A 22226-nucleotide genomic window follows, 5' to 3' on the forward strand; every position below is an offset into this window, starting at 1 on the left:
TTATTATTATTATTATTATTATTATTATTATTATATTTAATATTATTATATTAATAAGTTATTATTTAATATTTATTAATTTATTAATATACTTGTTCCGGGTGCAATTCCGAAGCAGTTATTTGTTACCACTCGTGGCTTGTAGAATGACGTCTTTGATTGAATCCTCCTTTCGGCCTCTCCTGAAACAATGAACAAACTGAGGGCTCGGCTTTGGCCGAGCGTACTCACTCCGACGCTCAAGTCAGTGAACTTAAAGAGATAAGTTGTGTGTTACTTGGCGAAGTATATATATTGTAGAGAGATAAAGAAGATATTACCAGATTATGAGGTGTTTAGGTTATATTTTTGGATCATTTCCTCAATGAGGGTTGAGGAGTATTTATAGACTTTCACCTTTTGTCACGTAGTGGCCAAGTGGCCAAGTGGCTGGCAGGTGGAAAGACTGATCTACCCTCGGCCGAGGGACCCATGGCAGGCCGGCGGGCCCTGTTGACTCCATGCCGGGGTCTTGGATATGAGTACGCGGATATGTGTCATTTTGGCTAGTTGTCTAGCCGGGACCCAGTGACAATGCCGAGCAGTTCGCAAATCGGCTAAGTTTGTCAAGGTGTTGACTTGCTTTGGATATCTTTGACCTTGCTCAATATGTTGACTCGGTCAGCGGGTGCAGAATATGCCCCATCAATACTCATTATTAATATTATTAATCATATATTTATTATTATTATTATATTTAATATTATTATGTTAATAAGTTATTATATTAGACCTATTATTATTATTATATTATTATTATTATTATTATTATTATTATTATTTATTTTTTAGTTATTATTATTAATATATTATATTATTATTAATAATGTTATCATTTATATTACTAATATATTATTATTATTACTTTATTTATTATTATATTAATATTTTATTTTTTATATATCTTATTAGATTATTATTATTAGATTATATTAATATATTATTATTATTAATGAATAATATTATAATAATATTTATTATTATTATTGGTATTATTTTTATTATAATATAGAGTATTTATTATTATTATTAATATAATCTTTTTATTATTATTTTAGTTCGATTTAGTTGATTCGATTCAAATCCCATTAAGTTGATTCGATTGATTCATTCATTAAGTTCGATTTAGTTCGATTCGATAATTTCATCAAAAGAAACAGGCGCTTACTTTATTTCCTTCCTTCAAAATAATCACTGAACATAGAGAATATAAGATAAGACACGAAAATGCGACAGAGAATCCACACTTAGTAAAACATGGTAAATATGAATTAATTTGATACAGGAAAGTCAAGGCTATCTTTAGTTATACTACAACATTGCAAATAGGACACATATTAAAACCAAATAGATCGTTGATGAGAAGTAAAGTGTGGAAATAATGATGATGATGATATTGACAAATTTTGTTCAAGGAGACTAATAATAATGTTTAAATGTCAAATTCATTTGTAATTTCGTACACTATGATTGCAACGACGATATTTCAACGATGCGTACAACTCATAGAAGGGCTTGTAGCACTCTTTTAACATGGAATGTCTAACCCGTACAATTAGGAATATAAACTTTTGTAAGAAGTCAATATCGTGTGTCGGATCAAGTCATTATCAGAAGGTCATACGATATATGTATAAGAAAGATCACGTCAAAATTATGAATTTATCTTTGTTTTATATATAACCGCAAGTCGGTATATATATATGAAATGAAAAATTGAGAATTATAAGAGTAAATCTCATATATAAAACTGTTTTATATACTAAAAAAACTCGTAAAACAGTTAACGAACCCACATTTTTCTGCATGCCGAAATCTAGTTGGCCAACTCAATAATCTCCCTTAGATTTCAATGCTATATATGGAATAGGTTTGTTCAAGGCTCTCTCGCTCATTTAACTGATCGATTCGACTCAAAAAATATAACAGGTGTGGCGATATGTTTGTCAAATTTACAAAGGTTTGAGCCACTAACCTATCAGAGACCCATTAAATCTGATCTGTTTGTTTGTGAACTCACAATTTATGTAAACTCTATTATACAACGCTTGACGCAATATTCTAATTAAAATCATTTGGAATAGAGACGAACTTTTTTCATTGGGTACCTCACCAAGACCACCTCAAATTCTAAAGAGTCAAAGGCTTGATGAACCTGAATTTTCTCTTGGTGTTTGCGTTCAACAACACAATTACGTGACCATAAAGTATTAAAATTAGAATTTAAAATGTACTATAATAACTTAAAAATTAGCAAGAATTGCAACAAACAACCGAAAGTCTACGTCTTCTCCTAGATTCTCCCTCAACAAAAGCAATAATCACCGGCCTCTTACTAATTAATCAACAAAAAATGCAATTACCATAATATATTCTCATATAATGTAACGATTAGTCGAGTAGTTATTGTGTGCGACTGTTATATGATGCGACAGATAAAAAATGATAGCGGTCACTTTGTAATAATAAAAAATGGTATCCTTTTAATATAAACTAGGTACTAGAAAATGGTATTTTTTTAAGTAATTGTACCATATAACGGTCTCATAGTATAATTTACGTATTTATAATTATAATTTTAATTATAAACTAAAGTTCATCAATCAATGAAAGTTTAGGCTTAGATATGCGCGCTTAGATGCACGAGTGTTGTGAGGCATCACTCCACCTTACCCGCATCATTTACATCTCCCTTGTTTTCTTCTTTGTTTGTTCTCTTTATTAAAAATATATGTAAGCAACAGTTTTTTTAATGTCTGTTTTAATTATACATATTAGTAACCTAAATATGGTATAATTTACAAGGTATTCATAAGCTCATTTTTATCATAACTAACGAGAAGATTTTGTAAGTTTTAAGTCATTCAGGTTATTAATGTGTACCCTTAGACCATATATTAGAAAAATCATATTTGTAATATTAATAATATAACAAATATTCCGCACTCAAATGACTAATGTTGTGCTTACCATGCGAATGACGTTAAGTTAATAAATATTACGAGTTTAAACCTTTAAATATAAATATAACGACGCCAAAACATTATAGGAATTTTGTTATCTAATAATTCAAATTTGAACTAATTAAATCAGATGTTACAAACCCAAATAAACCGCAAATAATATACTTTAAGACTATTGCAACAACTCCATAATTTTCTTAACTTATATACAAATTATACAATAATATCAATAAATAAAATGTATAGGAACTTACATTACATCCATCACCTTTCAAATCACATATACCACCAAACAATTTTTTAATCAAGAAGAAAAAAAAAACACTCCATGTTATACTTAAACCTCAACTATTTCCTCTTATCTCCCTAACCAATTCTTTCTTAAATATAATCCTTTTATTTTATTATAATTTTGTCCTAGCATATTCCACCTCACATTTCCATGTCATGTCAAAATTAGGTGAGTATATATATAGGTACATGTCCTACACAAGTTGTTATGTTATGTACTCAAAATTTGTGTGTTCCTCCTAACAAGTTCAATAAGGTAAGCAAGTCCACAAATAACTCATACATTTTCCTACTTATTCACCTCTCATTTTCATCATCATTTAGTTCTTCACTTCTAATCCACTCTCACTTAGGCATTTATACATTGATGAAATGTTCAATACTTATTACTTAGTACTAGTTATCGATACCCTATATCTGCACCTTCCGAAAACAACCCAGTAAAATCCTTTTTTCGTTGCTTTCCCTCAACTACATTGATTTTTATCATTTGGGTCGGATCTAATTATCCTAATGAGATATTTTTCATAATTTTAATTTTTTTTTTTATATCTGCACCTCACGAAAACCACCTGATAGAGTTTTTTCTTCACTTTACCTCTATTACTTCTTTATAATTTTAATATTTTTAATATATGTATTTTTTTTTTTAATTTTCTTAGCAGGAAGAGGTAGCTGGCACACAAGAACAAAAGAAAAACATTTTTTTTTCAAATAATAAAAAAAAGAGGAGGAAAAATGGAGAAAGGTCAAATTCCAACATGGAAGAAGATAGGAGGAGAAGTATTATTAGAAGAATTAGAAGGAGAACTTAAGTTAACAAAATCACTACCATTAATAGTTCAACCTCAAACACCAAAAGAACCTATGGAGTTCTTGTCAAGATCATGGAGTGTTTCTGCTGAAGAAATCTCTAAGGCTCTTGCTAATAAACAAAAACATTTCCTCCTTGATAAACACCCTTTGAACCCGGTTTCGATCCCCGAAGAAAAACAACCACCACCACCACCATTACCACCACCTTCTTCACCTCCTCATATTGTAAGTCCACTTTTTTCTTATACGTACTCCCTCCAATCCAGACCAAACTACCCCTGGCCTACAAAAACCCGAGGAGAAATTTGAAAAGCGGGTAGTTTGGTCTGGATTGAAGGGAATATTTGGTGCAATATAACGAGAAAAAGGAACATACATTGGATGTATTACGTCCAACTTTTTTGTTTTCGAGCATATATGTATATATTTTTTGAGCTTATTACATCAAACTTTATTTGTTTTTGTTTGAGTATATTTATACTTTTTTCGAGCTTATTAAAATTTATAGGTTAGATTTTAATTTTTTTTCATCAAAACTTAAAATTTACTAAATTTATATGTAATGTTTTTGAGTTTTATTGTAATTTTTTCGAGTTTAATGTTTAAGTAAATAAACTCAAAAACTTTATAATAAAACTCATAATTTTTAAAACAAAATTCAAATTTTTTATTATAATGCTCAAAAACTATAGAATTGGTGGTAATACATCAGATGTATACATCTACTGCAATATAACTTATAAATTTAATTTAATTTTGCTTAAGGAAAAACTTGTTTTATTACAAGTTCATTTTCATGTACAAAGGGATATACATATATCAGTTAGCTTAGTTGGTTAAGTAATCAGATGTGACACTCATAACCTGGGTTCAAATCCCGTCGGCATCAAAGAAAGGGCTGCTAATGAAGGTTTTTGATTTCTGAATAATAGGTGGATAAGCACCCAAACCATAATGCTCATCATCACTGGCGACTAGGCGCATTAGGCAAATGGTTTCATTACCACAACCACCACGACCGCCACCACCACAAAGACTCGAACCACACGGCAGTCAGGAAAAAGGACAGAGCAAGAGCAGAGAATGCTCATATGCACGCCGCTCTAACCATTGCAGGACTTGCATCAGCTCTGGCTGCTGTTGCTGCAACTGAAGATTCCAGCTCAGGCTCCAAAATGAGCCGCGCTGTGGCATCTGCCTCTGAGCTTTTAGCATCACATTGTATCGAGCTGGCTGAAGGTGCTGGAGCTGAACATGATCGTGTCGCTTCTGCTGTTAAATCAGCTGTTGATATCAAAAGCCCTGGCGATCTCATGACCTTAACAGCCGCTGCTGCGACTGGTATATATTCTGATTACATTCCTGATCATTTACCTTATGACAGTCGCGTAAATTAATGTTTCTGATCCTATTCAGCTCTTGCCCATTTTACGACAGTAGCGTAAATTCATGTTTCTGATCATTAACTTGACGACAGTAGCGCAGATTCATGTTTCTGGCTGTAATCAGCTCTTACCCATTTTACGACAGTAGCGTAAATTCATGTTTTTGATTGTTAACTTTAATACAGTAGAGTAAATTCATGTTTCACGACAGTAGCGTAAATTCATGTTTTTGATCATTAACTTTACGACAGTAGCGTAGATTCATGTTTCTGATATTAATCAGCTCTTAACCATTTTACGACAGTAGCGTAAATTCATGTTTTTGATCATTAACTTTATGACAGTAGCGTAAATTCATGTTTCTGACCCTAATCAGTTAATGTATTAACCATTTTGTGACAGTAGCGTAAATTCATGTTTCTGATCATTAATTTTACGCTTTTCGTTGCAGCAATGAGAGCAGAATCAGCATTAAGAGCAAGATTACCGAAAGATGCAAAGAAGAATGCAAGTATTAGTCCATATGATAAAGGATTAGGAGATGTTAATCAATTAGATCCATACAACAGTGAATCAGAAGAACATAAATTCCCTTGTGTTGGTGAACTCATGCAGCATACCACTAAAGGTAATCAAACATTCTATATAATAAATAAAACCGTCTTATGATATGAGACAGTCATTTTATTACTATCGATACTACTTTAAAAAAAAATGTTAAATTTTCAGTGGATTAGATTTTGATGATTGACTTTCGATACTGATTTGGTACCCATGATCTTATTATCTGATATAATTAAGCTGAAGTAGGATGCATGTCCTCTTAGAGAAGGGTAGGTAGCATATAATAATTTAACAATCCTAATTAATTTTAATTAATATTTGAGCCACTACTTTGCTACATTCTTAATTTTTTGTTTAATACTTCATGTTACGGCGAGGTGGGTAGCAGGGGGGCGGATATACGCAGACTTATCTAGTGACTATTTTTAGTATATGTCGGAATTGCGTAAATCTGAAACAAATTGTTGATTCTGATTATTTTCAGGTGGGTTAAGGTGGAGGCAAGTGTCTATTTACATAAACAAAAAATCTCAAGTCATGCTTAAATTGAAAAGCAAACATGTTGGTGGTGCTTTCTCTAAGAAGGATAAATGTAAGTTCGACTCTCGAGTCCCGTCTCTAAAACATCTTTCTGTTCCGGGAATGGATTGTTGGTTTGGCCAGTCTTTATGAATTGGGTACATTGGATCAAATTAGTCATTTCGAATAAGGTCATTTTCAGGACAGGTCAAAACAGTTTTGGGGTGGGTCAGTCGAGTTAGGTCGGTTTTGGTTTTAAATTAGTCATTTCGAATAAGGTCATTTTCAGGACAGTTCAAAACAGGGTCAGATCAGGTTTGGGGTGGGTCACTCGAGTTAGGTTGGTTTTAGTTTTACCAGGTAAAAACCCGACTGAATTACTGAAATGCTTATTTTTGTCGTAACAGGTCTGATTTACGGAGTCTGTGATCAGCTCACGACATGGCCGTTCAGAAAAGAAAGCGGCGACAATCCAGACGCCTACTTCGGGCTGAAAACAGCACAAGGGTTTTTAGAGTTCAAGTGTAAAAGCAAAGTTCATAAACAACAATGGATTGATGGGATTCAGAATATGTTTCAGCAAGCTGGTTGTTTCGAAGACATTGAGAACTCGCTTCATCGCCTTCAGATTAAATAACGAATTCTTATGTTTTTTCGGGTTTTTGTGCATATATATCTCGGTTTTTTTGCTTTTTGTAGTGAATTATGAGATCCATTATCCAATGTTACATATATAAACACATTGAGACGAGAATTCGACCGAAAATAATCTTCTGTTCACCCAAGTCTCAGTTTAGCCTCTGGTTCTATCTTATTGATGTCTGGCCTCGGGACCGGAATATTTACATAATTACATGTGTCTCAACATTTTAGATCCTTACGTTCGACTTGACAAACGGATTATATAAAACTAACTTTAGGAATCGATATGATATACACTTCCGATAGGGTCAGCCAATTGAAACTTCGGTTTTTTTGTTAGGTTGTTTCCGTTTACGACATTTCGTGTATGTGAATTCCGAATTGTCATTTTCGGAATCATTCGGGTCATTACAAGTCACGACTCACGACTGAACGTTTTATGTTACTACGAAGTACTAGTTTAGTGTACCCAAGTTAACTTTTTTTTGTTATTGCCTAAGAGCAAGGACAATGGTAAGCAACAATCAACTAGCTTGACAATTCCACCTCATCCCTTTAAGCTAATACTATTATAAGCTAGTAAACTATTCCAATGGTTTATTAGAAAATTATTTTTTCCTAAACATAAAAAATTGTAAATCAAATAATAAGAATAAATAAAAAGTTATTGAAGCTAATTTTCTATTGGTTGTTTGGTAAGTGGACCCATCTAAGCAAGTAGCTTGATGAAGCTACTAGCTTAAGCCAAACTAATTTACAAAACCTTTCTCCACCAGAAGAACTACTGCATTTTATGAAATCGCAAAGCAGTGTCCTGCCTATACCATCAACTTTGCTTCTAATCATTAGTCTAAGACCTCTTAAAATCCAAGTTAACTTTTATTGGACCATGAATGAACTTCTAAGATGGGCCAAATGGTTATATGCCCATCCCTTTGATAAAGACTTGAACTAGTCAATTAGGCTTACCGGCCCAACTAGAGGTAGGGGTGAACATTGGTCTAACACCGGACCGAGCCAAATACAAAAAATGAAAATTTGGTGGACAGAAGACCGAGACTATCAATATGGTGCTCCATTTTTCCACACTTGTCTTCCCACTTACTTTATTGTAAAAGGGCACTGTCCGTTTTCAGGTTGTGATAACTCGAGCTGTCAAATCAATCACAAAATCTTATTGAAGACGGCACGTATCCGTCACTTTGGAGTGACGGATACCATTTCCTCTCACAAATGACCCAAATAGAGGAGAGAGAAAGACACGTGGTCTTTCCCACCTTGTCATTATCCGTTTTGTGAGTGGCATTCACCCGTTCTTCCATTGCTCCGACCCGTCTTCCAAAGGTAGCTAAAATCAATTGTAGTCAAGGTTCATTTGTACCATCAACTTTTGTAATAACTCCACTAGTTCTGTCAGGTGACTGAAAACACAAGAACAATAATCAATTAATTCTCTGATCAAATTAATCTTCATTCGTCAATCATCATCATCAGCAGCAGCAGCAGCAATTCAGATCCTCAATCCACCATAACAATGCCTGTAATCTTCCCTCTTCCTCTTTAATTTGTCAATTTTCTTACCTTAGATCTCTAATTATCATCATTAATTCATCATACCCTGCAAATACAGTGATTAATCCTCAATTTCTTCCTTTAAAACAGTAATCAACACTGAATAATTAATTGGTTTATGAATAATCTTAAAATGGAGCTAGCTGGGGCGCTCGCCCTCGCTGAACAGTTAAAATTTTGAAATTTATAGTTAAAATTTTGACTTTTTTCTATTTGACCCTTAATGGGATTATTATAGGTGGGTTAGCAGAGGTGCTCGCCCTCGCTTGACAGTGGAAATTTTGAATTTTTTAGTTAGAAGTTTTCGACTTTTTTCTATTTGATCATATGATATTATTTGTTCGCCCCGGCCCAAGGGCAAACCTAGGAATAAAATTTTGGGTAGCGAATTTTTGTAATTAGTGTTTTATATTCATGTTAAAGTCCATATATAAGAATTTTGGTAGCAAAAATCGATAATTTTAACCATTTTTTGAAAATTTGGGGTAGCGAATGCTACCCTTTGCTACTAGCTAGGTTCCCCGCTATTTTTTTGACTCCCTAAGGCCCTAACTGTAAATTGTGGATCCGCTACTGAATTGGCAGGTGGGAAAATGGGTAGAAGTAGAATCAGCAAGTCCAATGAGGTATTTGATAGGTGCAATTGTGATGATGGTAGGTGTGATTTTGCCTGTTGGTTACATGATGTTTCGAAACAAACGTGTTCCTTCTTCTTCAACTTTCTCAAAACAGACGTAGGTACTTCCTTTTCATTTATGAAGTTTTGTTGGTTTTACATATTTGATGATGGTTTATTTTGATTGTTTGATTTCTAATTGTGTTTCGATGCAATTTTCGTCATGGGTCATTTGGAAATAGTCTCTTATTATTGGTTAATGCTGGGTAAGGTTGCATATATCTGACTTCTTTATCATGTTATCTGCGGAGGCCTTTAGGCACTGGTGTAATGTTGTTGTTGTCATCGTTGTAATCGTGAAATCAATTGTAGGTTTTATGTTTGTTGTAGGGTTCTTTTGATGGTAGATTTTTGCCAATTTGTGTTGTTTTTGTGAATTTGTTTGTGAAATAGTGGTTTTACGATGAAAAATCATACTATTATAAAGACGGTTATAACTTATTCCCATAATGTAACTTGTGGTACTCAAAAGAACATTTTGATTAATTTAAAGTCGGTTTAAACAAATACATGTATATTATGGTCTTGATCTTAGTACTTGAGTTCTTCAAGTATTCGTACTGATAAAGAGTTCATCCTACATACCCCTCTAATTTGTAGTTGGTTGATTCTTGATGGTAGATTTTAGCATCATAAATCTACTTGTTGATGGCAATACTTTGCTTACAGAAGGTTTCGACATGAGTTTTCTAATTCTGTTCTCCTTAGTTTGTTATTGATTGTGTTGGTTGAAGTATTTAGAATATTGCTTGTGCGTTTCGTTAGATTTAAGGATTTGAGTGAGGATTTTGTTACTGGTTTGATTTCATCCTGTAGGCCGCTGTGAATGTTCATGTGAATGACTGCTGCAAACTTTCGAAGGTTGTTCTGATAGGAGATTATGTTTGGGTTGCTTTTTCAGGAACAAAGGCTTGATATAGAGAAGCGTAACATGTAGAAAAAAGAGAGAGATTTGATTCATTGGTTCAGTAGACTGTGATTTGGAGAATGAAAGAGTAATACAGTGATCGGATACACGCGTGAGAGTAACAATGTAAATGCAAGACATTGTTTTTGTTATAATGGAAGAGGTACTCGAACATCCGTTATCATTGTTTTTGTTGATCCAATATTCCGTTTGTGTAGATTATTCTAATTTGCCTGATTTTTTGCCATTTCTAGTAATCTATCCTGATCTTTCGTCTTATCTTGGAACAATGACTCTCGTATGAGACTGTCTCTGCGCAAATCCTACGTATTTTTCATTTAATGGGACTGGTCACATATGTGAGACCGTCACATATAAGTTTTTGTGATCTAGTTAATGGAGCCTTTCAAAAATTTATCTGAAACCGAAAATTCTCTGCCCCGACCTTAGTATAAGTTTTTGTGATCTAGTTTATGGAGCCTTCTAAATTCTAAATGTTATTTTCGGTTGTCCTTAATATGTTGCGATGAGCTTTTGTAGTTACTGTTTAAGCCGTAACAATTCTTTGTGGTCGTAACTAAGTGTACTGTAGACAGTGTACATAGTACATTGGTGGTTGGAAGAGCAGATGAAGAACCCGATTGCGAAACGTCGTCGACGTTTTATAACAAATCGTCGACGCTTTTCATAAAAAAGACGCCTCCTACCCTTCCTCTTCCTCTCTCTACCCAATTCTCTCCCAAGCAAAAAACACTAAAAAAAAAAAAAAAAAAAGATGTTCTAACTCGACATCAACAAAACAACTACATGAGAAATCGACATCAACAAAACAACGATTCAATGTCAAACAACGAGCAATCCACATCAAATGCTAACAACGAATCTGAGGAACGTAATTACACAATCTATTTTCATTTCAATCGATTTAGTATGATAATTGAATTAGATGTTAAGTTGATATATTGAATTACATGTTAAGTCTTCATAGAATTAGGATGAATGCAACAAACACGCCCAAACCCGTCGAAAATAGTTGTAGTCGTGTATATGGACGTGCAAACTCAAAGTCCCCCATGGTGATGGACGTGCAAACTCAAAGTCCCTCATGGACTAGGACGTTTACATTCAAAGTCCGTCATGGACAGGGACTTTGAATTTCAAAGTCTGTCCATGGTGGACATTGAAATTCAAAGTCCCTGTCCATGACGGACTTTGAATGTACACGTCCTAGTCCATGAGGGACTTTGAGTTTGCACGTCCATCACCATGGGGGACTTTGAGTTTGCACGTCCGTCACCATGGGGGACTTTGAGTTTGCACGTCCATATACACGACTACAACTATTTTCGACGGGTTTGGGCGTGTTTGTTACATTCATCCTAATTCTATGAAGACTTAACATGTAATTCAATATATCAACTTAACATCTAATTCAATTATCATACTAAATCGATTGAAATGAAAATAGATTGTGTAATTACGTTCCTCAGATTCGTTGTTAGCATTTGATGTGGATTGCTCGTTGTTTGACATTGAATCGTTGTTTTGTTGTTGTCGATTTCTCGTGTAGTTGTTTTGTTGATGTCGAGTTAGAACATCTTTTTTTTTTTTTTTTTTAGTGTTTTTTGCTTGGGAGATAATTTGGTAGAGAGAGGAAGAGGAAGGGTAGGAGGCGTCTTTTTTATGAAAAGCGTCGACGATTTGTTATAAAACGTCGACGACGTTTTACAGCCCCCATGAAGAAGCAGAGCATCGCTAGCATGGCATTATAAAGCTAGTTTCCTTTTTCATATATGTTCGACAGGGAGGCAACTTAACTTCTTTTTTTTTTTTTTTTTTGATGACGAGGGGTTTAATCCCCCGGGCACATGCAATGGTAAGACATCCCTTAGGATGACAGGTAACCGCAGCACTCCCGTGTAGGGAGTCGAACCCGGGACCTCTCAATTCGGGAGGCAACTTAACTTATTCAAAGAGAAAGTTGCGCTTTATGTGGGGATATTCAGTCCCTACGGAAGAGTATTCAATTAGCTTGACGTGGGAGGATTTTAAGGAGAAGCATACTCGATATCATACCATTTAAGACCTGGTAGTTTTATCCGTGTTTTGCTTGGTTTCACTATTGTGAACGGGTGAGACTTGAGAGCCATTGATTTCCGAAGGCAAATTCTGAGCCATGCCTTCAAGGGTAAGTTTGTGGTCTTTTCATTCTGGTGGGAATATGAGAATGAAGGATAAGTTTGCTTTTCATGCGATTCTCGACACAATAATCGTTGAGAGTTCTGCAGGAACGAAGTTATGATTTCAAAGAGTGAACGCCTGTATTTACCTCACAATAGGCGGAGTCTTTATGAGTTTAGAGCACGATGGTAAATGTTGCGTTAGGACCAAACCATTTACATGTTCTAACCAGTGTAATTTGGTATTAAGTCGATTTTTATAGCTTCGGTGACCCAAGCGTTGTTAAACTGATACCTGCTGAAATTATACTGGCACGAGCAACTGAACTCAAAAACTGAATTAGACTTAACAATCCATAGTAACCCAACTAAAAACTTTTGAAATTGATTGAAATAGCTAATTTAGAATTACATTTTGAATTTGTTACCCAAAAAAATGTCAAACCATCGTAAAGCTCACCTAATCCTAACTTGAACAAAACAAACCAAACTCGAGTGACCCATTTGTAAGGTCTACCAATGACGATAATTTCCACGCGAATAATCCATAAGGGTTTCTTCAGATTATAGTATTATAGTATCCAACTATCCATCAATGATCATTCTGGTTATCGCGCCATCTCCCAAGTGCTTCACCAACACGGACCCTGTCACCACGCTCGACACAGAATCTGAAATCTGGTGTCGTGTCGTCTTTGAATGACTTTTCCACCGGAGCTTGGAAGACAAGCACGACTGTCGATCCCATGTTGAAAGCGGCAACCTGAGGCAACATACGACAAGACGACCATTAGTCATTGGTTGTAATTTGTAAAATACATGTCAGGCTCGCCACCACAATAAAATTTCAAGATTTAGGTAAATTCTAACCTCCTCCCCTTTCCTGATCATCAACCCAGCACCTTGTCTTTCATATACACGCTCTGCCGGTGGCTCTGATTCTAAAAGCTTCTTCGTGGGCCGATTAGTCCGCAACTCTGGTTCAATGAAAAGCTGCACCAAATGAACAACGGTCTTAAAATACAACGTTTCAAGTAAAAAACTGTTCGGCTTTAAGCCTTCAATTGCGCTGACTTTTTAACGTATGAAATCACTGCTACAGTTAAGTTGTAGGTGATTTTTTTTTCTGTAAAAGTAATATATTTCTCAGAGATTACCCATGAATTGTTTGTGCTCTCTTGACTTTACTTAAACAAAGCTTGCCAAAATCTCATGAACCAAAAAATACAGGCAATTCAACTGTTATAACTGACAAAATGCAAAACAGAGAAAAGTCCGTAAAATAAAATAAAAAAGTGACAAATAATATAAAGTATTACAAGTCTAATAGCGCACAAAAAATACAATATTGTCTACCTCAATTGAGCCAATGGTTGCAGCACCAATAGCTGCAAGTGCTAAATATCCTTGTTGCCACTGACCTTCCAAGACCACCTGCAAAAGAAGAAACTGATCAAATGACTCGAAAAGCAGATTCAATATGAAAGGAAAACTAAACTATAGTTATATTGAATCAGTCTCAGGCTCAATACCAAAATTCTCTCTTGGTAGTTAAAGTCACAGAGTCGGTTAATTTTCTATAACAGGAACACATTTAAACAAGTGAATTTGTGAGAGTCAAAAAGTGTGCATACCCTTTCATTCTCAACATAGAGGTTTCTGATGGTTCTAGTAGCTCGCTCATTCACAGGATTAAGATGGCCTGCAGCGATAAAATGACTTCTTAAGAATACCATAAAAAGCTCTATCTATCTAAGAAAACGTTAAAGAAAGTACGCCTAGAATTGGTGTCAGGTAACAAACTTGAACAACTAAAATTTGGCATCTAGCAAAATTAGACGCGAACAGAGAAAGCCACATTTAATGTCTAGGGAGTAAAACTTGAATATCAACACCATGCAAACAGATAAATCCAAATCCCTTCAACAACATAAAAATCTAATCCACGTAGAGATTTTAAATGAAAAAAAAAAAAAAAATCTGCATCACCTGCAAAATGTCTGCGAACAAGAATGTTCCAATCAACAGGTGAATGTACTCGATGGTAGTCTCCCGGACTTAGGTACAAGACACAGTAGAAAAGACCCTTCATTGGGCTGCAATATCAAAACATGATGAGTAGTGAAAATCAGCTCCATGAAACATGCACACTACGCAACACGATAGCAACAGAATGCATGACCAATTATAGAACACTGAACTAGTGGGGTCATAAACCCATACCTAGCAGTTATAGGATCCCGAATTTTAGGAGAAGAAAAGGAAACCCTCCACCATGACTTCTCGGGTTGATCCCTGAGATTTTCTCCTGTCGCACTGCTTTCTTCAGCCACTTCTCTCCCAGAGACCATAGGAAGGAAAGAATTTCTACCAAGAAGAGCGGACACAGAATAAGAAAAACCTTTCACTTGCTCAATCATAGCACCAGGTTCTTTCAACTCCCCAAACCTCACAACAATACCATCCACAGGGCATATCTGTCACAAAAAAAGTGAAATAAACAACCATTATTAACCATCAAGGATGCATGCCAAAACTAGATATTAGTTGACTGCAGAAACCAAGAATCTGTTACCAGTTACCAGGCATTGATGATCGCTATCTATAGGTCTCGAACCTGCTTTTAGCCCCCTCGCAAAGAAATCCCTCATTGAAGAGTATTCTTCCAAAGGCAAGGCTGCCTCTTCCAAGTCTGCATATTACAGTCATCTATAAGAATACTCCAATTCCAGCAGTTCAGAATTCGGAGAAAGAAAAAGAGTAAAATACAAGCACTGAGAAAAATGCAGATGATAATTACTCGAATGAAATGCCCGCGCCCATGCTTTATAAACATACGGCCGCATTTGTACAGGAAGTTCCTGCGACAAATTAGACAAATAGATTTGCATCTCAGACAACCATATGGCCACTCAAAACAATAATTTTAACTAAATTTGTAATGTAGTCTCACCGTACTCATCAATGAACCCCAAATACGAGAAACAGTGCGCAAGGGTAGAATGCTCAAAAATGATGCCTAAGCAACACAAAGAACACAAAAGACGTTAAATTTTAAGTAAAATACACTAACAAAAGGATATACTTTTATATTATCAGACATGTAAACATATGTAGGACTGTAGGACTGCTTTACTTTAGCATCAGGCTGAAACCCTGCTTCTATCCCTTTTGCCTTTGCCTCTTCAACCTATCCAAATACAAAATTGATTTCAGAGCTTAAAACAAACCTCATTATAATACCAATAAACACATCATCACATCATTACCATTCAAGCTTATCATGGAGGTAACAGAGCTTAAATGAGCTCGAGAATGGAGGAAAATAATGCTAGTAGAAGATAGAAACGAAGAAGAGCGTGTAATAGTTGCTCAGTTAAGGGGAGAATAATTATCCGCCTCATCCTAAGTAATGTATTGCCCTATATGGGGGTAACGATTTCCTCCCTTGCCTCCGCTTTCCACTCTCCACAACCACCACGTCCATACAACACCAATAAAGGGCAGCCCGCTGCACGATGGCGTCCCCGCTAGGCGAGGGTCTGGGGAAGGGTCCCACCCAGGGTTACCGGATTCGCAATTCGTTCAATTCGCTTTCTTAATTCTAATTCGCGATTCGTTCAATTTAGCGAATTCAATTCGCTGGCGAATTACATTATTTTAAAATTCGGTAATTCGTCGAATCCAATTCGCAAAAGGATTATCCTTTTATATCAACAAAGCTAAAAAAAAAATCATCTTCCTGTCAGAAATCAAAATCAAATTAAAGCTAAATCTACAAATCTACAATAGTGAATCAAATCATTCTGCTTGGCTTCAAAGTTCAAACTTCAAAATAACCAAGTATCTTGTCTATACTTCAATTTTTCCAGATTTTTTTTGGTTTTTAGCATAATCATATAATTCGCTCATCTCAACAAATAATTCGCGAATTGGGACGAATTAAGATGAAAATGAATTGCGAATTAATTCGTTCGAATTAATTCGCAATTCGGAGGGGGGACGAGCGAATTAGGTAACCCTGGTCCCACCACAAGGGTGTAATCGGGGCAAGCCTTCCCTTGCCATTTTGGCAAGAGGCCGCTCCAAGGACTTGAACCCGGGACCTCAAGGTCACAAAGCAACACCTTAACCGGTGCACCTTAACCGGTCCATACAACACCAATCTCATCCTATTTCTACTTATTTTGAGTCTATTACCCTAGCAATTTATAATTATCAGTTTATCACCATCCCAAGTGAGCCATGAGAAGTTGACAAACACTTGCCCAAAACATGTAACAAAATTTCTGAAACTTCAGCAACATAATCTATTAAACATTACGGTGCCTTTGGTTCTCTTTTAACACACCATGAACCATTGAACCGGGATCAACTTCCCCGTTCTCTTTCAACTTTTTTTCTAAACATTGTCATTGGCAACTCAAAATGAAACATAATTCCCTCTCCCATTACCACTTTCCCATCACTTTGAAATTTTCATCTTGGGTCATTCGGAAACAGCCTCTCTGTGTTGCTAACACAAGGTAAGGCTGCGTACATCTGACCCCCCCTACCCTGCAATTTGCGGGAGCCATTGAGGCACTAGGGTAATGTTGTTGTATCGTCAATTTCGAACGGGGTCCCTATCTCAAAATCCTACATTCACATTGCAATCCAAACATTGCAATCTAAACGCAACCCGTTCTAAGTTCCCTACTCCGAACTAACTAATCCAAACCAACATTTAAAATACACAAAGCCAAACCAAATATGCATGAAGAGGTGGATTAAACCTTCTTATCGTCGTAAAGGCGGCGAGCATGAAGAACAGCAAGCATAAGTAAGGTGGCAACTGTTGCACCTGGTAACAAATATGCATTTCCTACACAAATTTACACAATTCAACACCATTATATTCAACTTTCACATCCTATATTATAAATTCACAATTACAATAATACAATTATGAGATGAAGGAAACAAAATTACCGTCGGAAGAGGTGGAATTAGAGCCGTTATTGAAGGAAGAATTAGCAGAAGTAGAAGAAGATGAATTTCGAAATTGATTGCGTATTGTTGAGCGATTGAATTTGTGACGAAATTGGGAGTTTCTGAGATTGGTAAACTGGTGATTGAAGATTGGAAATCTTTTGTAAACCCTAAATTTCATCTGCGATTTTTTGGGGATTTAGGGAATTAGGGTTTAATTTTGGGGGTTTTTAATTTTGTTGGAATTTTCCTTTTTCTAAATTATGGTATGGGGCAAGCAAGTAACTAAGTAAGCAACTACTCCTATATAATTCTACAGTATGAAGTAAGATGCCGATTGATGCGTTTCAAAAGCCTAAATTTATTAATTTGTCGATTCCGTCATAATAGTAATATAACTTTCAAAGTGAGAGGATTAGATTCGAGATGTGCTAACCAACTTGCCAACATTCAATAGGATAATCTACTTGTATATCGTACCTTCATCCACTTGATCAATACTACCTTTAACAACTTACTTAATAAATCGCTTGCTAATAAGTAAATAATAACGAAGCTAATATAATAGAGTTCAATTAATGTATTCAATAATGCATTAAAATATTACCCTTCATTTCCCTGTAAATAAATGTAAAGTCGTTAAAATTGAGGAACGGTGGATTCACTAAGAAGTATAGTATTACCCCGTAAGGTTCAATTACCCTCCTTGAGATCACAAATATTACTATACAACTGGTTGTATAATAAGCATTGTACAACTATATACATTAATCCGAGCTTATATGCAATTTTATCGAGTTTTGTAAGAGTTTATTTTTTTTATGTTTAAGTGGGTGAGTTCAAAAACTTTAAACTATAGCTCAGATTCTTTTTAATAAAACTCGAAAACTTTAGCACACAGCTCGGATTCTACACCATAGAACCGTATACAACTGGTTGTATAATCTACTAATTGCCTTGAGATGAGAGGGAAGTAAAGTTGCTCATTTTGTTGCTCACTTGTCTTTTTTTAATAGGGAATGAAAATGAATTTGTACAAAACTCGATTTTCCAGCGAGTTACAATGTTTTTAGCGAAATTTGATATGAAAACAAATCACCCAAACCCGTTTTAGACTAAAAAACATTCACCTCCCTGAAATATTGAGCTCCTCCTTAGTCAAAAAATATAAATTGATCGGGATAAAAATGCGTTTATTGCATTATGAAAATGGGTCAAAAACGAAAACGTAAAATTCTCGGTATGATAACCTCGACAAAATCAGAGCATGTCGGAGGAAGTCTATGACGATGAGTTAATATAATGATTTGCAAAATCGACATTGGTAAGAATTGCTAGAAAATTTTAGTACTAATAGTCTAATAGATTATGAAAATATAGAAATCTCGAAACAAGCTAAAGAAAGAGGCAACAATAGAGACACCGAAGAAATCTCAAGTTGTCTAAACGTTTCAACAACCTTGATAAAATTCCGAATACAAACCAAAACACTTGTTCTGTCAAAAACCGACCCTCCAAATTCTAATGACACCAGAAGGAAAGGCATAAAGCTGAAACTTAACGGTAACGGGGCATGGATTTGGTTTGGTTCCTCTTCCAGGTAGCTCTGCGGGATGGTCTGGCTTTGTGGTGAAGGTGGCCTCTGCCACGAAGTCCTCTGTATTTCTTTCCAGCTGAGGTTAGACCACGGAGCTCTCTGTGCTTGTGAACTGGGTTGCATATCCAGTTGATTCTCGGGTTGTTTCTCACGGCATTGTGAGCTGGGTCTACCAGGATCACTTCAAAGTACTTGTAGGTTGAATCCTGCATAAAACCAGGTAAACGTAAGAAGATTGGAAACATTGCTCCGATGCCTCAATGGCTCCTTGCCATGACCAGTTGATTCTCGGGTTGTTTCTCACAGCATTATCTAGTAGTCTATGTAACCTCCTCTGGGAATCTATGTTCACCGGTCTACTTATGGCTAAAGAGTCTATGTAACCTCCTCTGGGAGTTAAAAAATATATCACAAGGAAAACTAAGTCATACTGGGAAATGAAGACACAAGGAAAATTACATCGTACTGGGGAACAAAGACACAGGAAAATTACATCGTACTGGGGAACGAAGACACAGGAAAATTATGTCATACTGGGGAATAAAGACATAACAAGCCTATTTGAATTACTCGATCAGATTCCACTATAAACTAAAGAATAGTACGTCTTAGGTTACAATAGAACTATTAAGGAGTTTGACTAAGGGGCGGCCAAAGAGGAGAAAAGATAATGAGATAGACAGGCAAATAGACGATCAGTGATGGTAATAATAGAAGCAGCAACTACAAGAGCGGCAGCAGCCAGTAGGGCAGCCACTAACAGCTATGGCCTATTACAAAGTGTTGTTGGCTAAACGTCTATGGCCCAGAATCAGAGACTCAACTACACGGAGCCCAAATACAGTCCATACCCAAAAGTGAGCTTGGCCACGATTAATAGGTTCATCATTTTCGTACTATTGATGGAACTGACTAGAAGAAGAAACAGTAATACATGGAAGTAAAAAGAATCAGCAATAAAGTTATGTACCTCGTTGATCCAATAGGAGTTGAGGACCCTAAGTCCACCAAGCTTGCGACCAGCACGCTCCTCAGCAACAGACCTCTTGCTACGCTGGAACTTGAGTTGAGTAACTCCCTGGTTGGTTGGTTTACCATACACGATACCCTTGGGAACTGGCCTCTTGCGACCACCTCTCCTCACTCGGACACGGTAAACAACAAATCCCTGTCATTCCATAAAAATTACGAGTTACAAAGAAGGTTGGAATCGCAAATTGCACATAGACATAGGTCAACAAGTTTCTAAAGCTTTTGTACTTGCTAGTTGCTTGACTAGCCACTCAATTAAAACAAACAATGGAAGATTGGTAAGAGACACAGAATTGACTTAATAATATAAATCAAATCAAATTAAATTAAATCCACCAAAGATAATAATTTAAGCAGCTTCAACAGCACTAAAAACATCTATATTATCATAAATGACCAGGGTAAACTAACCTCACACAAATAAACCCAAGAACAAAACTAGATCCAAACAGAGGCTTCCGAATTGAAACAAAAGATTGAACATCCCAGGATGCATCTATACTATTATCATAATGACCTAGGTAAGCTAACCTTGCACCAAAAAGGTACCACAAGAACAAACTAGACCTAAACAGAGGATTTCAAATTGAAGCGAAAGGTAACTCGCAAAAACTCTGTTGAACCCGATATTGACCAGGTATAAACATGGATTATTAGTAATGGACCTCACAAATGCTGAAGCAAAGATAACAAATAATCAGACAAATGGCAAGAGCCTATTTACACATGACAAATATTGAACTAGTAACCACTGAACATGAAATGATCATGACCCGAGCTAATGAAACCTAAAAAACACAATCTAAATACGCAATTATACAATGAGCCAACTTGATTCAACCCAGCACACGTAAAAAACTTGCAACAAATATAAGATGCATCAAAACAATGAGCAGACACTAACACATCCCCCAACACGCAGCCATCTCAAATAACCCGGTCCAAACACAATCTAGCTCTCAAAGAAAACAAAATAACTACTGTAACAGCTTAAGTAATACAACATTACATGCATCTCACTAGTACCAGATCATATCGATACTCGATACTCGGTCTCTAATCTAAACTGCAAAGGCTGAAAACCAGCATTAACCAAACAATCAACCAAGTAAGATCCGAATCATTTCCCAATTACCACGCTTTAACAAGAACCACCCTGAGAAACCGTCTCACATTAACATTATAGAAAAGTCGTCTCGCATATCAGAGAAACTACAGATCAATCACAAACATAAACAATAACCCTTTCAATACATTCCCAGAAAAATCTAGCATTCCAAATTAAAAAAAAACATCAAAAAAAATTCAAAAACAAAAAATGATTGAAACGATAGAAGACCTGTTTAGCCTTGTAGCCAAGACGACGAGCCTTATCGGGTCGGGTGGGACGAGTAACCCTGACAATGGAAGGTAACTGACGATATTCCCACGTACGAACCCTAAAAATGAACCTCATAACATCTGATTGTTTCTTGTTCCATAGCTCCTGGATATACTTGTACGCCCCTGTTTCAATTCCAATTTCAAATTAAAATCAATCGATTCAATCATCATTGATGAACGAACATCTTAAATCTTAAAATGAAATAAAGATGGTAAGAAAAAAGAGAGAGATTGAGAGAGAAGAGTGTACCCATTGTTGGCTGCTGCTGCTGCTGCTGCTGTTGGAGAGAATGAGGGAAATTAGGGTTTGAGGAGGAATAAAAAGAGGGGTTTTGTAGAGGAGAGTTGAGTTAAGTGAAGTGAAGCCCATTTAATTTGAAATGGTCCAAATTCTAAATGAGTTTATTTGATGATGTTAATTGTTTCTATAGCCCAATATAATCTCTCTAATGGCTTTGGTTGGGTCGGGTAATTTTCGGGTTTACCAGAATTCGTACCAGATTGGGTTGACTGTCGAGTCATTTCGGATTGGGTTTTCTTTTGTGTCTATTATTATCAATTTTGTTTAGGATAACGGTCAATTTGCAACGAAACATTTAGGTTGGTCATATTGGTTTAGAGCAATTGAGGTCACTGATCATGCTCGGGTCCTCGGTTCGGGTGTCGGCATGGCCACTGCATGAGAACAG

The 22226-nt window shown here is 35.8% G+C and overlaps 4 protein-coding genes across 8 annotated transcripts; 2 read left to right on the plus strand and 2 right to left on the minus strand.

The window, feature by feature from the left end:
- The first annotated feature begins 3462 nt into the window (after positions 1-3462).
- LOC141592180 (VAN3-binding protein) lies at positions 3463-7343 on the plus strand. 4 transcript variants are annotated; one of them, XM_074412781.1, is made up of 6 exons: positions 3463-3549; positions 3959-4334; positions 5042-5450; positions 5946-6122; positions 6543-6650; positions 6985-7343. In XM_074412781.1, exons 2-6 carry the CDS (start codon positions 4032-4034, stop codon positions 7212-7214), a joined length of 1227 nt encoding a protein of 408 aa, XP_074268882.1. In that variant the 5' UTR covers positions 3463-3549; positions 3959-4031; the 3' UTR covers positions 7215-7343. The 4 variants fall into 4 exon arrangements, with proteins under 4 accessions (XP_074268882.1, XP_074268888.1, XP_074268873.1 ...); XM_074412787.1 differs by having other exon boundaries at positions 3490-3549; positions 3956-4334; XM_074412772.1 differs by lacking the exon at positions 3463-3549 and adding an exon at positions 3567-3733 and having other exon boundaries at positions 3956-4334.
- Positions 7344-8576: 1233 nt separating this feature from the next.
- LOC141643119 (uncharacterized) lies at positions 8577-10653 on the plus strand. 2 transcript variants are annotated; one of them, XM_074452254.1, is made up of 3 exons: positions 8577-8759; positions 9377-9529; positions 10369-10653. In XM_074452254.1, exons 1-2 carry the CDS (start codon positions 8754-8756, stop codon positions 9527-9529), a joined length of 159 nt encoding a protein of 52 aa, XP_074308355.1. In that variant the 5' UTR covers positions 8577-8753; the 3' UTR covers positions 10369-10653. The 2 variants fall into 2 exon arrangements, with proteins under 2 accessions (XP_074308355.1, XP_074308284.1); XM_074452183.1 differs by having other exon boundaries at positions 9377-9525.
- A 2226-nt stretch (positions 10654-12879) lies between these two features.
- On the minus strand, positions 12880-17790 carry LOC141592205 (phosphatidylserine decarboxylase proenzyme 1, mitochondrial). Its single transcript, XM_074412809.1, has 12 exons — positions 17526-17790; positions 17330-17418; positions 15691-15744; positions 15508-15573; positions 15355-15415; positions 15137-15246; positions 14778-15031; positions 14544-14650; positions 14189-14256; positions 13911-13988; positions 13425-13547; positions 12880-13317 (listed from the first exon to the last, which is right to left on the minus strand). Exons 1-12 carry the CDS (start codon positions 17704-17706, stop codon positions 13147-13149), a joined length of 1362 nt encoding a protein of 453 aa, XP_074268910.1. The 5' UTR covers positions 17707-17790; the 3' UTR covers positions 12880-13146.
- A 1077-nt stretch (positions 17791-18867) lies between these two features.
- On the minus strand, positions 18868-21894 carry LOC141592212 (large ribosomal subunit protein eL15-like). The gene is made up of 4 exons (XM_074412819.1): positions 21788-21894; positions 21494-21660; positions 20093-20290; positions 18868-19328 (listed from the first exon to the last, which is right to left on the minus strand). The coding sequence occupies exons 1-4, from the start codon at positions 21789-21791 to the stop codon at positions 19083-19085; spliced, it is 615 nt and encodes a 204-aa protein (XP_074268920.1). The 5' UTR covers positions 21792-21894; the 3' UTR covers positions 18868-19082.
- Positions 21895-22226: the final 332 nt, after the last annotated feature.

This window comes from Silene latifolia, chromosome 1, assembly GCF_048544455.1.
Source record: "Silene latifolia isolate original U9 population chromosome 1, ASM4854445v1, whole genome shotgun sequence".
Classification (NCBI taxonomy): Eukaryota; Viridiplantae; Streptophyta; class Magnoliopsida; order Caryophyllales; family Caryophyllaceae; genus Silene; species Silene latifolia.